This window comes from Aedes albopictus, chromosome 3 (genome assembly GCF_035046485.1).
Source record: "Aedes albopictus strain Foshan chromosome 3, AalbF5, whole genome shotgun sequence".
Lineage (NCBI taxonomy): Eukaryota > Metazoa > Arthropoda > Insecta > Diptera > Culicidae > Aedes > Aedes albopictus.
The window spans coordinates 436,260,177-436,277,658 of record NC_085138.1 but is presented as its reverse complement, the minus strand read 5'-3'; the positions used below and the strand labels follow the sequence as shown (position 1 = coordinate 436,277,658).

Below are 17,482 nucleotides of genomic sequence, written 5' to 3'. Positions count from 1 at the left end.
GCCACGCCCAGACCTGTGAACGAAAACATTTTATACTTTGTATACACAAAATTCAGCATATTTGTAGTTCCGTGTCAAAAATTGAGCTCAATCCAACAAAGCAAACCATAGTTACAGCATCTTCAACTTGGCCATTTTGTATGAAAATCGGCGTTTGTCCGATCAATTATGCAGCACAGTGTAGTTATTCTGTTGTTCTGTAATTGCTGCACTCCTTCTCAGCTGATGCAATCCATATTAACCGTGTAGCAATTTGTTTGATGTGAAAATTCATCACCCTTTCCGGCATGAATCCACTACTGTTTTTATCACGTGAATCGGTGCAACTTCGTTCATCACCGACCATGCTTTCTACGTTCTATCTAGCGCGCGAGAAGAGAACTGTGAGAGCGCGAGATTTTCCCCTGTGCGGTACCATGCATTCGTTCATTTTCAGAAGAGTCTCCTCGGCTCCGTACACTGACTGTAGGTATACGCGTTCGCGCTCGCCACTGTGGATCACGGCACGGTAGTCACACTCTTGAGCTGGTTGATTAAGTTTCGATTTGCTATCGGGGAACCGCGAACGTATATGACTGATTGAATTTGTCGGTCGGCCGTCGTCTGTCTGAACTTGATTAGGGCTTTTTTGTTAGTACCGTTCTTAGTGGAGAGTCGAACTCCCGGGTGTTCAGAAGAATATGTATACCGTGTCCAAAGGGCCCAGCAAGCTGGTGGCAAAAACGCGACGAGGTAATGCAAGGAAACCGGCGACGACGAAATCTCATCATCTGACGGCCACAGCGCAAAATGTTGTGCAATCGATTTTTCTCGTGACCGGAAGGGACTTTCCTTAAAATGCTGTTTGAAAATTTGCTTGTGATTTTTGTTTGTTTGAGGGCAGTGCATTGATTCTGAGGATTTTGGTACGTCCCACCCACAGGTATTCCACAGAACTATGAAAAGTTCGAGCTGATGCGTGACCTGGGCAAGAAGAGCAGCAACGGCGGTGACTGTGATATGGCCAGTGAAGTGAGGTGAGTCCATCTCCACGGCTTAGACGGGAGTTTACATAACAACTTCCTAACCTCAAAACGTGCGGCCAGAGGATGCACTTTTTGTTTCGAGGGGGTCGCGGGGTTGTGTGTGCAAGCTCCCCTTGCACTATGCACGAGACTCTTTTTGGCTCTTGTTTCTGTTGTTATGTAATGCTAATGTGTGTTGAGCGTGAAATTATGAGAACGTGCGGTTGGTGACTAACCTGATGAACTCCAACGCTGCAGGCGGCGGGCAAGGCAATTCGAGGAGTTCAACATACTGCGTGTTTCCTCTCCACATTTTTTTATGATGCGAGCCGGCTCGTTTCGTAATCGTCTTCGTCTGAGAAGGGAATGAGTCGTCGGTTCATGCTCTCAAGTTCAAACCATAATGCTTGGTGGTGCATGGTGTATTAGAATGGGTTCATGTTTAGACATTTATTCTGACACCGGTGTGCTAATTCAATTATCAGGTGCAGGTCAGGCGGAGGTACGATTCCATACATCAAACTTTTGTTTGTGATTGGGAGTGTCTAAGTTAGCCGAATCGCGATGATAACAGCATATACAGCATGTGGCTATAAAAAGTGGAATATTTTGATGGTATGTTTCTAGTTGATGAACGTTTTGAGAAAATTGTAAAAATAGTCAAGTTTCAATAAAATTAATACAGATTTTTTTTTCTCATTTTGAATAAGAACCTTAGAGAAATCAATATTTTTGACTGCTCGAAACGAGCTATAATTTTCAATTTTTTTTAATTTCTTTTTATTTGTGAATTTTAACTTAGGCTAATTCTTCACATCTAAAATTTTCAGTCAAGAAACAGATTAATGCATAACTTTAGAATTGTCACAGTTTTTTTTGACGCATACTGTATTTTAGCCGGCCAACATGGAGCGTGCCAGCGCCGCTTCAGAAGCTTAGGCGCTTGGCGTTACAGAGTAAACGTGCTCAAATAACAGACTGAAATAGCTTTTGCTATTGGCAAACTTATTTCCATCGGGCTGGTTACTAGAATCGATTTGTTTCTCACCGCCCTATACTTATGGAGTGACGTTGTTTACACGTCATGTAAACTTCATTTCCGTCATGTAAACTTCAAACTATTATGTTTTACATGATATATCATGTAAAATTATGTTATATGTCATGTAAACACTTGGAGTCATGCTGAATTACATGACATATAATGGAAGTTTACATGATAGTTCATGACATTTACATGATATGTCATGTAAACTTCTGTGATATCCCATGCTCCAATTATGTGCATTATAGGCCAAACAATTTTTTGCAATTTCTCATCGTAATAGGCTGTTTTACCTCATGCAAATCTGACAGGAAAAGACCTACTTTCCCACACCAAATTAACAGTGCTGTAATGGTTCATTACAGCACTGATTTGGGTTGCGTAATGAACCATTACAGCACTGTTTTCAGATTTGGTAAACTTCTTAACGCAGTTTTTAAAAATTGTGACAACTGCACAGTATATCCTGTTATGATCAGACTTTCTTCAACATGGCTATGAACATACGTTTGCATTTTGATGAATAAGTTTTGTTAAAAACTTTTCTAAAGGGTAATTTATGAAATTGCAAAAAACGTTGTACGCAACTCGGTGCAGAACTCGATTTTTCCAGCACTCGTCGACATTATCCATTATCGTGCTGTAAAAGTCCTCATTCTGCACCTTGTTGCGTAAACTACTATTACACTATTTTTTCGATCTGTGTACCTATAGACTTTCCATATACACTCTACATAATACAGCTCATGGATTTTCACATGTTCATAGCCATCGGTTGAAAATCCGTTTTCCTTACCTTCAACTTTTACAGCATAATCTATCAGACAACCCCTACGAGCTAGGTGAACTGTCCGCATTATCTTCAGAGTAATTAAAACACTAATCTTTCACCTTACGCCTGGCATTCACGCACTAATGTGTGAACCTTCAGCCAACCAACACTCCGACATACCCATGAGTTTGTGCAGACGCAAAGGTATATTCGATCTGATGAGGATACAACCCATTGCAATCATCACTTCCTTCCCCTTACCCACATTGACCTGCAACCTGATGTGGCAGACGCCTTTGTCGTCTAAAATATAAGTTCACCAACAGTCACACACTGAAGATGCCTGCTAGTCCCTGTCAAATATCTCATTGGTTCCTGGTGTGAGTGTAGCTGGTCTGGCGATACTGGAGTAGCATCCACGGGCAGTCAATCAAGCTCAAGCTCAAGATCAATTGTCCATATTAACAAAATTCGAGTGCTGGTACTTTCCCTTCTTGCTTATCTTCTTCCTCCTGGCATTGCGACTCTAATGGGACATCCCATGTACATCTTATCTTAAGTATTTTGTAGGAATATACACAGTTATGGAAATCATGAAGAAATATTTGACAGTATCCTTTGACAGTATTAGAAAAAATCTCTGGAGAGAATCCCAGATATCCTAGAAAAATATCGAGAGGACAGCCGGGAGGGAGCGCTAAACAAATCCGGCAAAAATCATGAAGAAACACCTGATTTTGGGAAAATCGGCGAAAAAAATCATGCGAAATCTCTGTTGGAATCACGCGACTGAGTAGTAGGAATCTAGAAAAGAATTTCCGGAGAATGTTTGGGATGAATCTTTGAAGAAATCTCGGTAATAGTCCTTGCAGTAATATCTGAGGGATTTGAAGAGATTCTTGGGTGAACCCCTGAAGGAACGAAAGAAGTAATCCTGAGAGGAATCTGGGAAATATTCTTGGTGGATTAAAAAAAATCGTTTAAGAAATCTCAGGAGACATCCACGAAGTAATTGTTGAAAAAATCTCTTAAAATATTTCAAAAGTAATGGTGAAAAAATGGAGGATTTCTGCGAAGAATTTTTGAATGAATGCTGGGAAGAACCCGAGAATTGCGGATAACACATTAGAAGAATAGAAGGAGGAATCAATGGAAGAATTTTGAGAAGAGATTCTCAGGAGGAATCTTTGAGAAAATCTCAAGATATGTCCTGGATAGAATCTTGGCCGAATATATGGAGGAGTTCCTGAATAAATCACTGGATATATCTATAGAGAAACATTAGAAGGAATCTTTGGGTTATTAGAGGGAAAATCCATGTAAAAATCTTCGATAAATTCGCGAAAAAAATATGTAAAATAAAAATAGTTGAAAAAAAAAATCCGAGATGAAAATTGCTGAAAGAAAATCTGTAGGTATCCCTATAGAAATCTCTAAAAAAATCCCGGGACGAATTTTCATAGAAGAATCTCGGAGAAGTCTCAAAATAAGTACAGAAAAAAATACCGAGTGGAATCCCGGGAAAAGATCCATAAAAAATTGAGGGAGGAATATTTGAAAAATCCAGAGAGAAATCCCTGAAAAATCAGGAAACAGCTATGGGAGACGAGTTCGAATCTTCGCATCTTCGTACCTGTCCAAGATATCAAGCTACAAAAGCTCCAAAGCTTGGAAAAGCAATGGTGACCGTTCTCGGGTTAGGTACTAAGTTCCGGAGTGCTAACTTTGGATCGAGTTTTCTTTCCGATAGGGCATCCAGTTAGCCTAGTGGTTAAGGCTACAGATTGCCAATCTGGAGATGGCGGGTTCGATTCCCGTTCCGGTCGAGAAAATTTTCTTGACTCCCCGGGCATTAGTGTTTCATTGTCCTTGCCTCACAATGTACAAATTCATGCAATGGCAGGCAAAGAAAGCCCTTGAATTAATAACTTTAAGTTGAAGAGAGGCAGGCCATGTTCCAGTGCGAACGTCGAGCCAAAACCACACTGGACGAGAACACTGTAACTATTGAGTCCCTGAAAAAGGTCGTAAACGGACCGAAACGTCGGACAAACGAAAATACCAGCGTTTTGATTTTGTAAAGACTGAGAAGCCACAAAACATCAGTACTCATAGGACATCAAGCCGAGAAGCAGGCTTCGTTTCAGTATGGACATAAGACCAGGAAGAAAATTAACATGTGGAAGAATCCCATAAGGAATCAATTAAGTTACCGCTAAGAAAATAGTGGAATTCTTGGATAAATCCTTGAAGGAATCTCTAATCAATTAAACAATCATACTTATTGTGAAGGCCGGAAACTATGAGCAACCTTAGGGTAGATCGGGTAACCAACCCCGGTGGGAACTTTGGTCGTAGGCTGACAGGGAAGAGGGGGTTTGCTTCGGTAAACCTGAGCGTCTGTTCTCCAGGAGGAGCGGCTCACAACAGCGTCTAATTCCCATGTTAGGGGCGGCTGATCTACGTCCGAGTGCCAGGGAAGGACTCTAAGCTCAACTGTGCACTATGGTCCTCCGGAAAGTAGGGGGTTGGTGTCAGGCCCTACGAGCCAGCCGTAAAAACCCATTGTAACGGAAAATCAGCAACAGAATAATACGAACCAAGACCAACGGCAACGACCCCAGCGAACAAAAAGGACTTGCGATTGAAAACTCGGTACGTGGAACTGCCGATCTCTCAACTTCATTGGGAGCACCCGCATACTCGCCGATCTACTGAAGGACCGCGGGTTCGGCATCGTAGCGCTGCAGGAGGTGTGTTGGACAGGATCCATAGTGCGAACGTTTAGATACCATCTACCAGAGCTGCGGCAACACACGCGAGCTGGGACCAGCTTTCATCGTGATGGGTGATATGCAGAGGCGCGTGATCGGTTGGTGGCCGATCGACGAAAGAATGTGCAGGTTGAGGATCAAAGGCCGATTCTTCAACTTCAGCATAATAAACGTGCACAGCCCACACTCCGGAAGTACTGATGATGACAAGGGCGCATTTTACGCGCAGCTCGAACGCGAGTACGATCGCTGCCCAAGCCACGACGTCAAGATCATCATAGGTGATTTGAACGCTCAGGTAGGCCAGGAGGAGGAATTCAGACCGACGATTGGTAAGTTCAGCGCCCACCAGCAGACAAACGAAAACGGCCTACGACTCATTGATTTCGCCGCCTCCAAAAATATGGCCATACGTAGCACCTTTTTCCAACACAGCCTCCCTTATCGTTACACCTGGAGAGCACCACAGCATACGGAATCTCAAATCGACCACGTTCTGATTGACGGACGGCACTTCTCCGACATTATCGACGTCAGGACCTATCGTGGCGCCAAAATCGACTCCGACCACTATCTGGTGATGGTGAAACTGCGCCCAAAACTCTCCGTCATCAACAATGTACGGTACGGCGACCGCCACGGTACAACCTAGAGCGACTGAAGCAACCGGATGTCGCCTCAGCATACGCGCAGAATCTCGAAGCCGCGTTGCCAGACGAGGGCGAGCTCGATGAGGCCCCTCTAGAGGACTGCTGGAGTACAGTGAAAGCAGCCATCAACGACGCAGCCGAGAGCACCATCGGGTAAGTGGAACGGAATCGACGGAACGAATGGTTCGACGAAGAGTGCAGAACGGTTTTGGAGGAGAAGAATGTAGCGAGGGCGGTAATGCTGCAGCATGGAACCCGACAGAATGTGGAGCGATACAGACAGCAAGGGACTCGACAGAACGTGGAACGTTATAAACAGAAGCGGAAACGGCAGACCCGCCTCTTTCGGGAGAAAAAGCGCCGCCTGGAAGAAGCGGAGTGTGAAGAAATGGAACTGCTGTGCCGTTCCCAAGAAACACGGAAGTTCTATCAGAAGCTCAACGCATCTCGCAACGGCTTCGTGCCGCGAGCCGAAATATGCAGGGATAAAGACGGAGGCCTCTTGACGGACGGACGTGAGGTGATCGAAAGGTGGAAGCAGCACGGCGTAGAGAACGTAGGCACGGGAGCCCACGGCAACGGAAGAAACGACGACGCCAGTGCAGCGGAGGACGGAAATGAACCAACTCCCACGCTGAGGGAAGTTAAGGATGCCATTCACCAGCTCAAAACCAACAAAGCAGCTGGTAAGGATGGTATCGCAGCTGAACTCATCAAGATGGGCCCAGAAAAGTTGGCCACCTGTTTGCATCGGCTGATAGTCAGGATCTGGGGAACCGAACAGCTACCGGAGGAGTGGAAGGTAATCTGCCCCATTCACAAGAAAGGCGACCATTTGGAATGTGAGAACTTCAGGGCGATCACTATTTTGAATGCTACCTATAAAGTGCTATCCCAGATCATCTTCCGTCGTCTGTCACCTAAATCGAATGAGTTCGTGGGAAGTTATCAAGCTGGCTTCATCGACGGCCGGTCGACAACGGACCAGGTCTTCACCGTACGGCAAATCCTCCAGAAATGCCGTGAATACCAGGTCCTAACGCATCACCTGTTCATCGACTTCAAAGCGGCATACGACAGTATCAACCGCGCAGAGCTATGGAGAATCATGGACGAAAACGGCTTTCCTGGGAAGCTGACTAGACTGATTAAAGCAACGATGGACGGTGTGCAAAACTGCGTAAGGGTTTCGGCTGAACTATCCAGTTCATTCGAATCTCGCCGGGGACTGCGACAAGGCGATGGACTCTCATGCCTACTCTTCAACATCGCTCTGGAGGGTGTGATGCGACGAGCAGGGCTCAACAGCCGGGGAACAATTTTCACAAAATCCGGACAATTTGTGTGCTTTGCGGACGACATGGACATTATTGCCAGAACATTTGGAACGGTGGCAGAGCTGTTTTCATTCATTCAAGCATCAATTGTTGCCGTTATTTTTGTTATCATGCATGTTCACTCCTAACAAAAAATACAGAAATAATAAACTAAACAAAAGACGCTTATTAACTTTGAAAATGGGAACACTATGCTGAAGATGGGCTCCATTCCCGGAAAAAAAATTGGCCATGAAGCGTTAGACGAGGTGCAAGAATAAAACGATCCTTATTGGTCGGTGCTTACACAGACGGGAATTAGTTGAAAACCCTACAGTGTATCAAACAATTGTCCGTACAGTTATTTTTTGGTCAATATAATTTTTCATTTAAATGTTTATAACTTTTTTATACGTCAATCAAAATCGCTGACCAATTATAACCCGTATATTAAAGCTCCATTGGTGAAATTTTGAGTGAGATCGAATAAGTTTTCTGAAAGTTATAGACACTTTAGTAGAACTTAAAAGATTTTTGAACACATTTTTAAAACATTATATCTCAATATGTACTAGATGAAACTGCTTCATTTTTTTGTGTTATAGCTTATACCTAAGCCTTTCATATGCAGCTTTATTTGAGGTTTTATATCCACTACAAAAAATATGAAAAATCTGTATATGTTCAGAGTGTCATTTGGAAGTTTATCATATTTTGTTCAATAAATGTGCCAAGTGTTTTCAACTTTTTTGAACTCTCTTAATGTAATATTTTTATACAGTTATACCTACTAAACTACATATGAAGAGTAGACCCTATGGACTTTACGTTCAGTTAATGCACTTTTATTGGTGGAAAACGCTTGGCAGGTTATGAGCAAAATATGGTAAATTTTAAAACATCGTCAACTACATAAGCACATTTTTCATATTTTATGTAGTGAATATAAAACCTCAAACGAAGCTGCATATGAAAGCCTTAGGTATAAGCTGTAACACAAAAAAGATTGAAAAAGTTTCATCTACTACATATTGAGATATAATGTTTTAAAAATGTGTTCAAAAATCCTAAAAGTTTTACTAAAAGTTCTATAACTTTCTGAAAATTTATTCGATCTCGCTCAAAATTTTACCAATGGAGCTGCAATATATAGTTTATGATTGGTCAAAATTTCAGCGTTTTTGATTGACGTATAAAACAGTTATAAACATTTGAATGAAAAATTATTTTGACAAAAAATTTGCTGTACGAACAATTGTTTGATACACTGTATATCGCCGTAGGTGAATCGATCGCAGCTTTTCTGGTGACACCACGAGCGACGCAGCCTACGGAAAAGTTTATCCGGTCGGATAGATAAGATTTCGGCTCTCGCTCGAGTAAACAAGCGTGCACTCTCGAAAATTCCCGTCCGTCCGTCCGTCCGTCAACGCTTTGGTCTCCGCTTTGGTTCTTCTGCTTGACAACATGGAAAACAACCATTCCGAAGGGACACCCAGAGACATTCGATCTATTTTCGATGCTCTCGATTGCTTCAACTCAAGTGCCATGTTTGTTCAACCAAAAAAGAAACTTTGCTTTGGATGAACGATGGACTACGCGGAGACAGTAGTAGCGAGTAGGGAATGCCTTCATCACGTGTGCGGAGGTCCACATGTGTGCGCGCGCGAACGCTTGATGCGATAAGAGATAATTTACATAACTTGCTTGTCTTGCCCTTGTTTCCACTGCCTTTGCCTGTTATACGGATGTTGTGTTTGACTAGAACGCGGTCAGAAAAAGAACTGATTGACGTGTTTATTTTAATCTGCTTTCTAAGAGGAAAAGAAACTGTCTCTATCGCTTCCGTTAGTAGTTACAACGTTACAACTGAAACCTTAGCTTTTACAATAGAACATTCAGCCATCTCGAACATGATCAACATTATCTGATAACCGTTTCTCGATATCTCTCACTTGCAGCATACCCCGGCCGGTGTTTCAGACGACGAAAAAGTCATCGGCGCATCGAGCGCAGCAACAGCAGCAATCAGAGCCAGAGCATCTCAGCCCGCAGCACGAAGAGCTGATAAAATATATCAATGACTGTGAGTATTGCTGTTATTGTTACTACCGTCTGTCTGGGAGAGAGTTCTTCTGAACTGCGAATGACTTTGCTCTTTTTGTTCGATTGTTATTATGCCTTGTGGTGATAGCGTCACTTCGGTGTCCTCTCACGCGGGTATTCGAAGTGGGATTTGTGCACAACATTGTTCGCATTGGCAGTTTATTGTTTTTGATTGAAATGTTTTTCTTTTATATGTTCAATGCATGCTGTTGCCAAAAGAGGGGCAATACATTATTTTTTTTCTTGGCGTTAATACAGTTCAAAATGACAAGCCCAACAAACAATTTTGTTGTAGAGTGGAACAGCCTGTTCTGGCAACCGGCGGCTGAGTGGGGAATGCTCTCCCACCGGAAGCTATACCAAAGGTGATAGCCCGACCAGATCCTCTATCTATACCTTAGGACAGGTCATCCTCATGAAGTACCTTCTGGGATTCCTCCAGGAGTTTTACAACAATTTCCTTATGTTGGAAGGGGAACGGTGTTCAGTCTTTGGAGGAATAACGAAACGTCGTATGAAAGCTTAAGAATCCGTTTTTGAGTTATTCCTCCAAAGACTGAACGCCATTCCTCCAAAGACTGAACGCCATTCCCCTTCCAACATAATCACCAACAGTCGAAATTCGAAGACAATTTCCTTAGTTCACCGGGAAGTCCTCGTGGAGTTTCCCGAGAACTAGTCCAGGTGCCCTCCCCCGGCATTCCCCCAGAAGTATCCCGGGAATTGCTTCCGGAGTTTTCAGGAATTCCTTTGGGAGTTTCACGGAAATTTCTCCATGAGTATCCTGGGAGTTCCACCACCCGAGCAGAAGGGCATACCTTACAAATACCATGCGAAGAGCAACATGTGCTCTAATACCTAAAATTGTTATTGCTGCGGTATTCTACGAAATGTCATGAGAACATCGCAATAACAGTTTCAGGTATTTGAGCAGAGTTTGGTATTTATGTAGTATTTGTTGGTTTAGCAGAGAAAATAACCGAAGAACAATATTTGCTTTTACATCATGAAGTCATCTAACAAATATAACATTTAATAACAAGAAATGTTATTAGTTTGTTATTCAATAACTTTTGGTTAACAAATACAGCACTTTAAATCTTAGGTATGCATTCATTATATAAATAACAAGACTTGTTATTTTGTAGGTGTTATTTATACAAAATGTTGGTATTCGTTTTTGATATTTTACCTCTTATTACCACCTAATGAAGGGCATATCAGGGTATGGTAGTATTTTAGATAAATACCTTGATATGTTATTCACTTGTTATTTTCTTCTGCTCGGGCATGGCTTCCCTACGAATACCACGGGAACATCTTTAGAAACATTCCTGCAGCAGTTGTGGTAGAAACCCTCTAGGATTACCCTGGGAATTTCTACAAGATTTGACAGGCAATATCCACAGAAGTCCCCAAGAGTTAATCTTGGAGCTCCCAGAGATTTCCCGGGAATTTTGTCAGGAGTTCTTCAGGAACTTCGCCAGATGTTCTTCGGGAAATATGCTTGGACATCCTTGGGAATTCCTCGAAAATTGCTCCAGGAGATCACGGGAACTCCTCCAGAAGATCTTTCGTGAATTGCTCCAGGAGTGCACTGGAAACTCCTCTTGGAATATCTCGGGAATTTCTCCAGGAGATCCTCGGGAATTTCTTCAAGTGTTCCATGGAAATTCCTCCCGGAGTTCCTTGGGAATTCCGCCAGAAGATCTTTGGCGATCCTTCAGGGAATTCGCGAGGAAGGAGGATCCAGGAGTTCATCTAGTATTCCAGCAGGAATTCATCGGAAATCCTTTCAGGAACTCCTTACAGAAACTCCTTAAAGAGTTTCTCGGAATACCTCCAGCAGTTCCTCGGGAGTTCTTTCAGCAGTTCCTCGGAAATTCCTCTAGAAATTCATCGTAAATTCCTCCAGGAGTCCCTCGGGAATTCCTCAAGGAAATCCTCGGAAATTCTCCAGGAGTTCCTCGGGAATCCCATCGGAAATTCTTTCAGGATATCATCCAAGAGCTCGTCGGAAATTTCGTCTAGGAGTTCCTCGGGATTTCCTCCAGTTACACAGTTCTTGGAGATTTCTTCCAGAAGTCATTCTACCACGAGTTCATCGAGAATCCCTCCAGGAATTCCTGGGAGGAATTTCTCCAGGAGTATCCTGGGAGTCCCTCCATGGCTTCCCTACGAATACCACGGGAACACCTTTAGAAACATTCCTGCAACAATTGATTACCCTGGGAATTACTTCATGATTTGAAAGGGAATAACTACATAAAATATCCGAGAACTCCCTCCAGATTTTACTTCAGGAATTCGTCAATGGATTTTTTTCAGGGGATCCTTGATGATTCTCCAGGAAATCTGCGAGAATTCCTCCAGCAGATCCTTCGGGAATTTCTTCATAAGTCCCCGAGAGTTAATCTTGATACTCCCAGAGATTTCCCGGGAATTCCTTCCCTTCAGGAGTTCCTCAGGAACTCTTTCAGATGTTGTTCGGGAAATATTCTTGGAAATCCTTGGGAATTTCTCCAGGAGATCACGAGAATCCTTCCAGAAGATCTCGTGAATTCTTTCAGGAGGTTCCTGGAAATTCCTCTAAGAATTGATCAAGAATTCCTCCAGGAGATCCTGAGGAATTCCTCCAGGAGTTCCTTGGGAGTTCTTCCAGGGGATACGCGGGAATTTTTCAACAAGTTCTTCGGGAATATCTCCCAGGAATACTCTAGAATTCCTCCAGGAAATTTTCAAGAAAAGTTCTTCGGGAATTTCTCCAGGAGTTGCCCGAGAATTCCTCCAAGATTTCATCGGGAATTCCTCCAGGAGATCCTCTGAAATTCCTATAGGAGTTCCTCGGGAATCCATCCAAGAGTTCGTCGGGAATTCTTCTAAGTTCACGGGAATTCCAGAGGATTTCCTGAAGGTCATTTAGATAAATTTCTGATAAACTCTTGAAGAATTTCCGATAAAATGCGAGAAAGATTCTCTAGGAGCTCCTAGAGAGATTTCCTTCAGGAATTCCCGAAGAACTCCTGGAGGTATACTCGAGAAACTCCTGCAGCGATTTTCGAGAAACTCCCGGAAGAATTACCGATGATATTCTGGAGAAATTCTTGATGAAACTCTAAAGGAATTCTTTAAGAACTCCTGAAGTAATGATCGAGAAGCTCCTGGGGGATATCTCGAAAAACTCCATTAGGAATTCCCGAGGAACTTCAGGAGGAATTCCCAAGTATCTCTTGAAGAGATCTCCGAATAACTCTAGAAAGAATTTTCGAGGAACTCGTGGAAGGATTTCTGCTGAACTCTTGCAGAAATTCCCGAGGAACTTCTAGAATAATTCTTGATAAACTCAAGGAGGATTTTCCCAGGAACTCCTGGAGAAATTACAGAGGATCTCTTTGAGGAATTTCCAAAGAACTCCTGATGAAATTCTCAGCAAATTCCTGAGGAAGTTTGCGAGGAACTCATGGAGGTATTTTCGAGGAAAACCTGGAGAAATTCCCGAGGAACTGCTGGAGAAATTCTTGACGATCCCCTAACGGAATTCCCGAGGAATTCCTCGAGAAATGTCCAAGAAAATTCAGGACAAACTGCCATGGAACTCCAGGAGGTATTCCCGAGGAACTCCTGGAGGAATCCCCAAGAAATTCTCGGCAAATTTCTGGAGGAATCGCTGAGGAACTCCTGGAGGAATTTTCAAGGAACTCTTGGAGAATCAATGGTGTAGCATTGATTATACGTCGTTTGCAAAATTTGTTACTGAAAGGATCTTTTTGAGGAATTTCAGAAGAACTCCTGTTGAAATTCTCAGCAAACTCCTGGGGGAGTTTGCGGGGCATTCATGGAGGTATTTCTGTGAAATACCTGGAGAAATTCCCGTGGAATTCCTGGAGAAATTCTCGAGGATCCCCTAACGGAGTTCTCGAGGATTTCCAGGAAGTTCAGGATGAATTCCCAGAGAGCTCCAGGAGGAATTCCGAGGAACTCCTGGAAGAATTCCCAAGAAATTCTCGGCAAACTTCTGGAGGAATTGTCGAGGAACTCCTGGAGGAATTTTTAACCCTAAAAGGGATACCTGGGGTCCATTGGATCCCAGGCGCCTTTCAGAGCTCGTCTTTGATGGAACACATTCAGCGAGGTGACGAAACTGAGGCCATGAAGGTATCCCTTTTAGGGTTAAGGATTTTTTGGAGAATGTCCTGAGGAGCTCCTGAAAGAATTAACGAGGAACTCCTGAAGGAATTCACGATGAACCCCTGAAGGAATTCCCGAGGAACGTCAAAAGGAATTCTCAAAAAGCTTCTTAAAGAATTCTCAAAGAACTCCTGAAGGCATTTCCAAGATCTCCTGGAGGAGGTCCTGAGAAACTTCAAGAAGAATTCCCGAGGAACTTCTGGAAGATTTATCGCGGAACTTCTAGAGGAATGCCGAGGATTACATGGAGGAATTTTCTAAGAACTCTTGGAGAAATTACAGAGGATCTTTTAGAGGAATTTCCGAAGAACTCCTGATGAAATTCTCAGCAAACTCCTGGGAAAGTTCACGAGGAACTCCTGGAGGTATTTTCGAGGAACACCTGGATAAATTCCCGAGGAATTCCTGGAGGAATTCTCGAGGATCCCTCAACATAATTCCCGAGAAATTCCTAGAGAAATGTCCAAGGAAGTCCAGGATGAATTCCCAAGGAACTCTAGGAGGAACTCCTGGAGAAATTCTCGCAAACTTCTGGAGGAATTGCTGAGGAGCTCCTGGAATTCCCAAAGAACTCCTGGAGGAATTCCCGAGAAACTTCAAGAGGAATTCCCTACGAACTTCTGGAGGGTTTTTCGAGGAACTTCTGGAGGAATGCCGAGGATTACACGGAAGAATTTCCAAGGAACTTCTAGGGAAATTACAGAGGATCTTTTGGAGGAATTTCCGAAGAGCTCCTAATGAAATTCTCAGCAAACACCTGGGGGAGTTTGCGAGGAACTCATGGAGGTATTTTCGAGGAACACCTAGAAAAATTCCCGAGGAACTCCTAGAGGAATGCCTAAGGAAGTCCAGGATAAACGCCCAAGGAACTTCCGAGGAACTCCTGGAGGAATTCCCAAGATATTCTCGGCAAACTTCTGGAGGAATTTTCAAGGAACTCTTGGAGAATGTCCCTAGGAGCTCCTGATAGAATTCACAGGGAATTTCTGAAGCTTCTTAAAGAATTATCAAAGAACTCCTGGAGGAATTCCCGAAGAACTCCTGGAGAAATTGCTGGGGATTTCTTTGAGGAATTTCCGAAGAACTCCTGATGAAATTCTCAGCAAACTCCTGGGGGAGTTAACTCTCTAGGATCCCTTAACGGAATTCCCGAGGAATTCCTGGAGGAATGTCCAAGGAAGTCCAGGATGATTTCCCAAGGAACTCCCGGAGGAATTCCCGAGAAATTGCTGGAGGAATTCTCAAGAAATTCTCGGTAAACTTCTGGAGGAATTGCCGAAGAACTCCTGTAGGATTTTTCGAGAAACTCTTGGAGAATGTCTCGAGGAGCTCCTGAAAGAATTCGCGAGGAACTCCTGAAGGAATTCACGATGAACCCCTGAAGGAATTCCCGAGGAACTCCAGAAAGAATTCTCGAGAAGCTTATTAAAGAATTGTCAAAGAAGTCCTGGAGGAATTCCCAGGAAACTCCAAGAGGAATTCTCGAGGAACTTCTGGAAGAGTTTTCGAGAAACTCCTGGAGGAATACCGAGGATTACAGGGAGGAATTTCCTAGGAACTCCTGGAGAAATTACAAATTCTCGAATTCTTGAGGATTTCCTGAATGAATGTCCAAGGAAGTTCAGGATGAATTCCCAAGGAACTCCAGGACGAATTTTCGAGGAACTCCTGGAGGAGTTCCTAAGAAATTCTCGGCAAACTTCTGGAGGAATTTTCGAGGAGCTCCTGGAGGAATTTTCGAGGAACTCTTGGAGAATGTCCCGATGAATTCTTGAAAGAATTCTCGATGAACCCCGTAAGATATTCCCGAGTAACTCCAGAAGGAATTCTCGAGAAGCTTCTTAAAGAATTCTCTAAGAACTCCTGGAGGAATTCCTGAAGATTTCCTGGAAGAATTCCCGAGAAACTGCAATAGGAATTCCCGAGGAACTTCTGGAGGAGTTTTCGAGGAACTCCTGGAGGAATGTCGAGGATTACATTGAGGAATTTCCTAGGAACTCCATTTCTCCGAGTAACTCCTGGAGGTATACTCGAGAATCTCTTGAGCAGACTTCCGAAGAACTTTTGAACAGATTTCCGAGGAATTTGGCAACAATATATGAGAAGTTTTCCCGAAAATGTAGGAGAGACTTGGGAGAAACCGTGTTAAAACAAGGATTTTTTTTTTGCAATATTCATACCAAGAGTCAAAACCCTTGGTGAACTTTCAATGTCGTCAATATGAGGAGAGTTTACATTATGGTTATTTATCGTCCGTTTCCTTTGCGTCCGAAAAAACACAATAGATGTAAGCTTCGGAAATGAGTGTTTACTCAATGAAACGCGACACACGCTAACGACAGCGAAAGTGATTTGTGCTATAAATAAATTACGAAACGTTTATGCCTTGTTTTGCTCTGCTTCTGATGACGAACAGTGAGAGATATTTTTACGAATGCCGTAACTGGTAACTAACGACGCTTCCTTTTTCTTCCATTTTCAGCGTGGAACATGGTGATGGCGTCCAATCCCTATGACGTCCCAGGATCGCCAGACAGTATGAGTAAGGCGACTATGCACACTCTCGTATATCTTTCACAGCTAATGTATGAATCTCATTCGCTTTCAGGTTCGAACACCTCCCTCTCATCATCCTGCAGCACCAGTTCGATGTCGTCGAATGGTTCCAACAGTAGTACCACCACCCTGTACTACAACGACCCGCCCAGTCCGGTGCTGGTCGACTTCAAACCGTTCGATCTGGAATCCTGGTGGGGGAGGAGAATATTCAACAATATTACCAAAAACCTGTGAAAGTCTGAGTTGTAACATAAGTAGAAGCAAGACAGCACAACAAATCGCATAAGAAACCAAAATACACACACAGTTTTACACACAAGACAAGACAAACAAACAAAAAGAATACTTAAAAAACCTATCGTGAAACTAATCAACCTTATAGGATACACACTATATGAAAATCTGTGAAAGCAACTAATTCGGAATATTAGCGGTACCTTTCGAAACTCTGATGGGGCGTACAGAGCAACAGTTGGCGGAAATCAAATGGTGCATAATTATCAGTTCAGAATCAGTATGCTAGAACAGCACATAGCGAAGGAGTAGCCTGTAGGCATTAAGGAAACATCAAGACACACAGGACAAGAAGAGAAGTGGGGTGCAAGCGGCGCGGCGGTTGACTTCTAGGGCGTGTTTCTGTGATCAGCTTTAGCAAGCATTTAGGAATGTCAGCACGATTGAAAGCGTCTTGTGCGAATGGGTGATTATTGAATAGCTGCTGGTTTGGTTTCCTATAGTTTTTATGTTTTCACACCTGATCATCAAATTGGTTCCTAGTTCTCTTGCCAAAAAACAAATTATTTTAGAGCGGTACCATCAAGTCCATTTGTCACGTTACTCTGGACACTACGGCCTAAGATTTCACGCTTAATTTGTATGTTTTTTTTTCGTTTAAGAACAGGGGGAAAAGCTAGTTCATAGTTGGGATCGTTCTCCAAAAATTAGTCATATGTATCTCAAATTGGATTAGGAGAAGGAGTACAAACCGTGAACCTTGCGAGTTATTAGCTGAGAGCCTGTGAGCAGATTAAGAGCTACTACCGATGGGAGAAGGAAACACTTGGAATT

General features: G+C 43.1%; 1 protein-coding gene across 2 annotated transcripts; it reads left to right on the top strand.

Moving 5' to 3' along the window:
* The first annotated feature begins 448 nt into the window (after nt 1–448).
* Nucleotides 449–17,410, top strand: LOC109426045 (MAPK regulated corepressor interacting protein 2). 2 transcript variants are annotated; one of them, XM_019701485.3, is made up of 5 exons: nt 452–732; nt 923–1,016; nt 9,523–9,647; nt 16,338–16,397; nt 16,464–17,410. In XM_019701485.3, exons 1-5 carry the CDS (start codon nt 681–683, stop codon nt 16,646–16,648), a joined length of 516 nt encoding a protein of 171 aa, XP_019557030.3. In that variant the 5' UTR covers nt 452–680; the 3' UTR covers nt 16,649–17,410. The 2 variants fall into 2 exon arrangements, with proteins under 2 accessions (XP_062712535.1, XP_019557030.3); XM_062856551.1 differs by having other exon boundaries at nt 449–732; nt 16,338–17,410.
* The last annotated feature ends 72 nt before the right edge of the window (nt 17,411–17,482 follow it).

Coding starts and splice junctions, on each gene's coding strand:
- LOC109426045 (XM_062856551.1), top strand. CDS start 681: ATGTATACCGTGTCCAAAGGGCCCAGCAAGCTGGTGGCAAAAACGCGA. Junction 1,017..9,522: donor GATATGGCCAGTGAAGTGAG/GTGAGTCCATCT, acceptor TCTCACTTGCAG/CATACCCCGGCCGGTGTTTC. Junction 9,648..16,337: donor GATAAAATATATCAATGACT/GTGAGTATTGCT, acceptor TTCCATTTTCAG/CGTGGAACATGGTGATGGCG.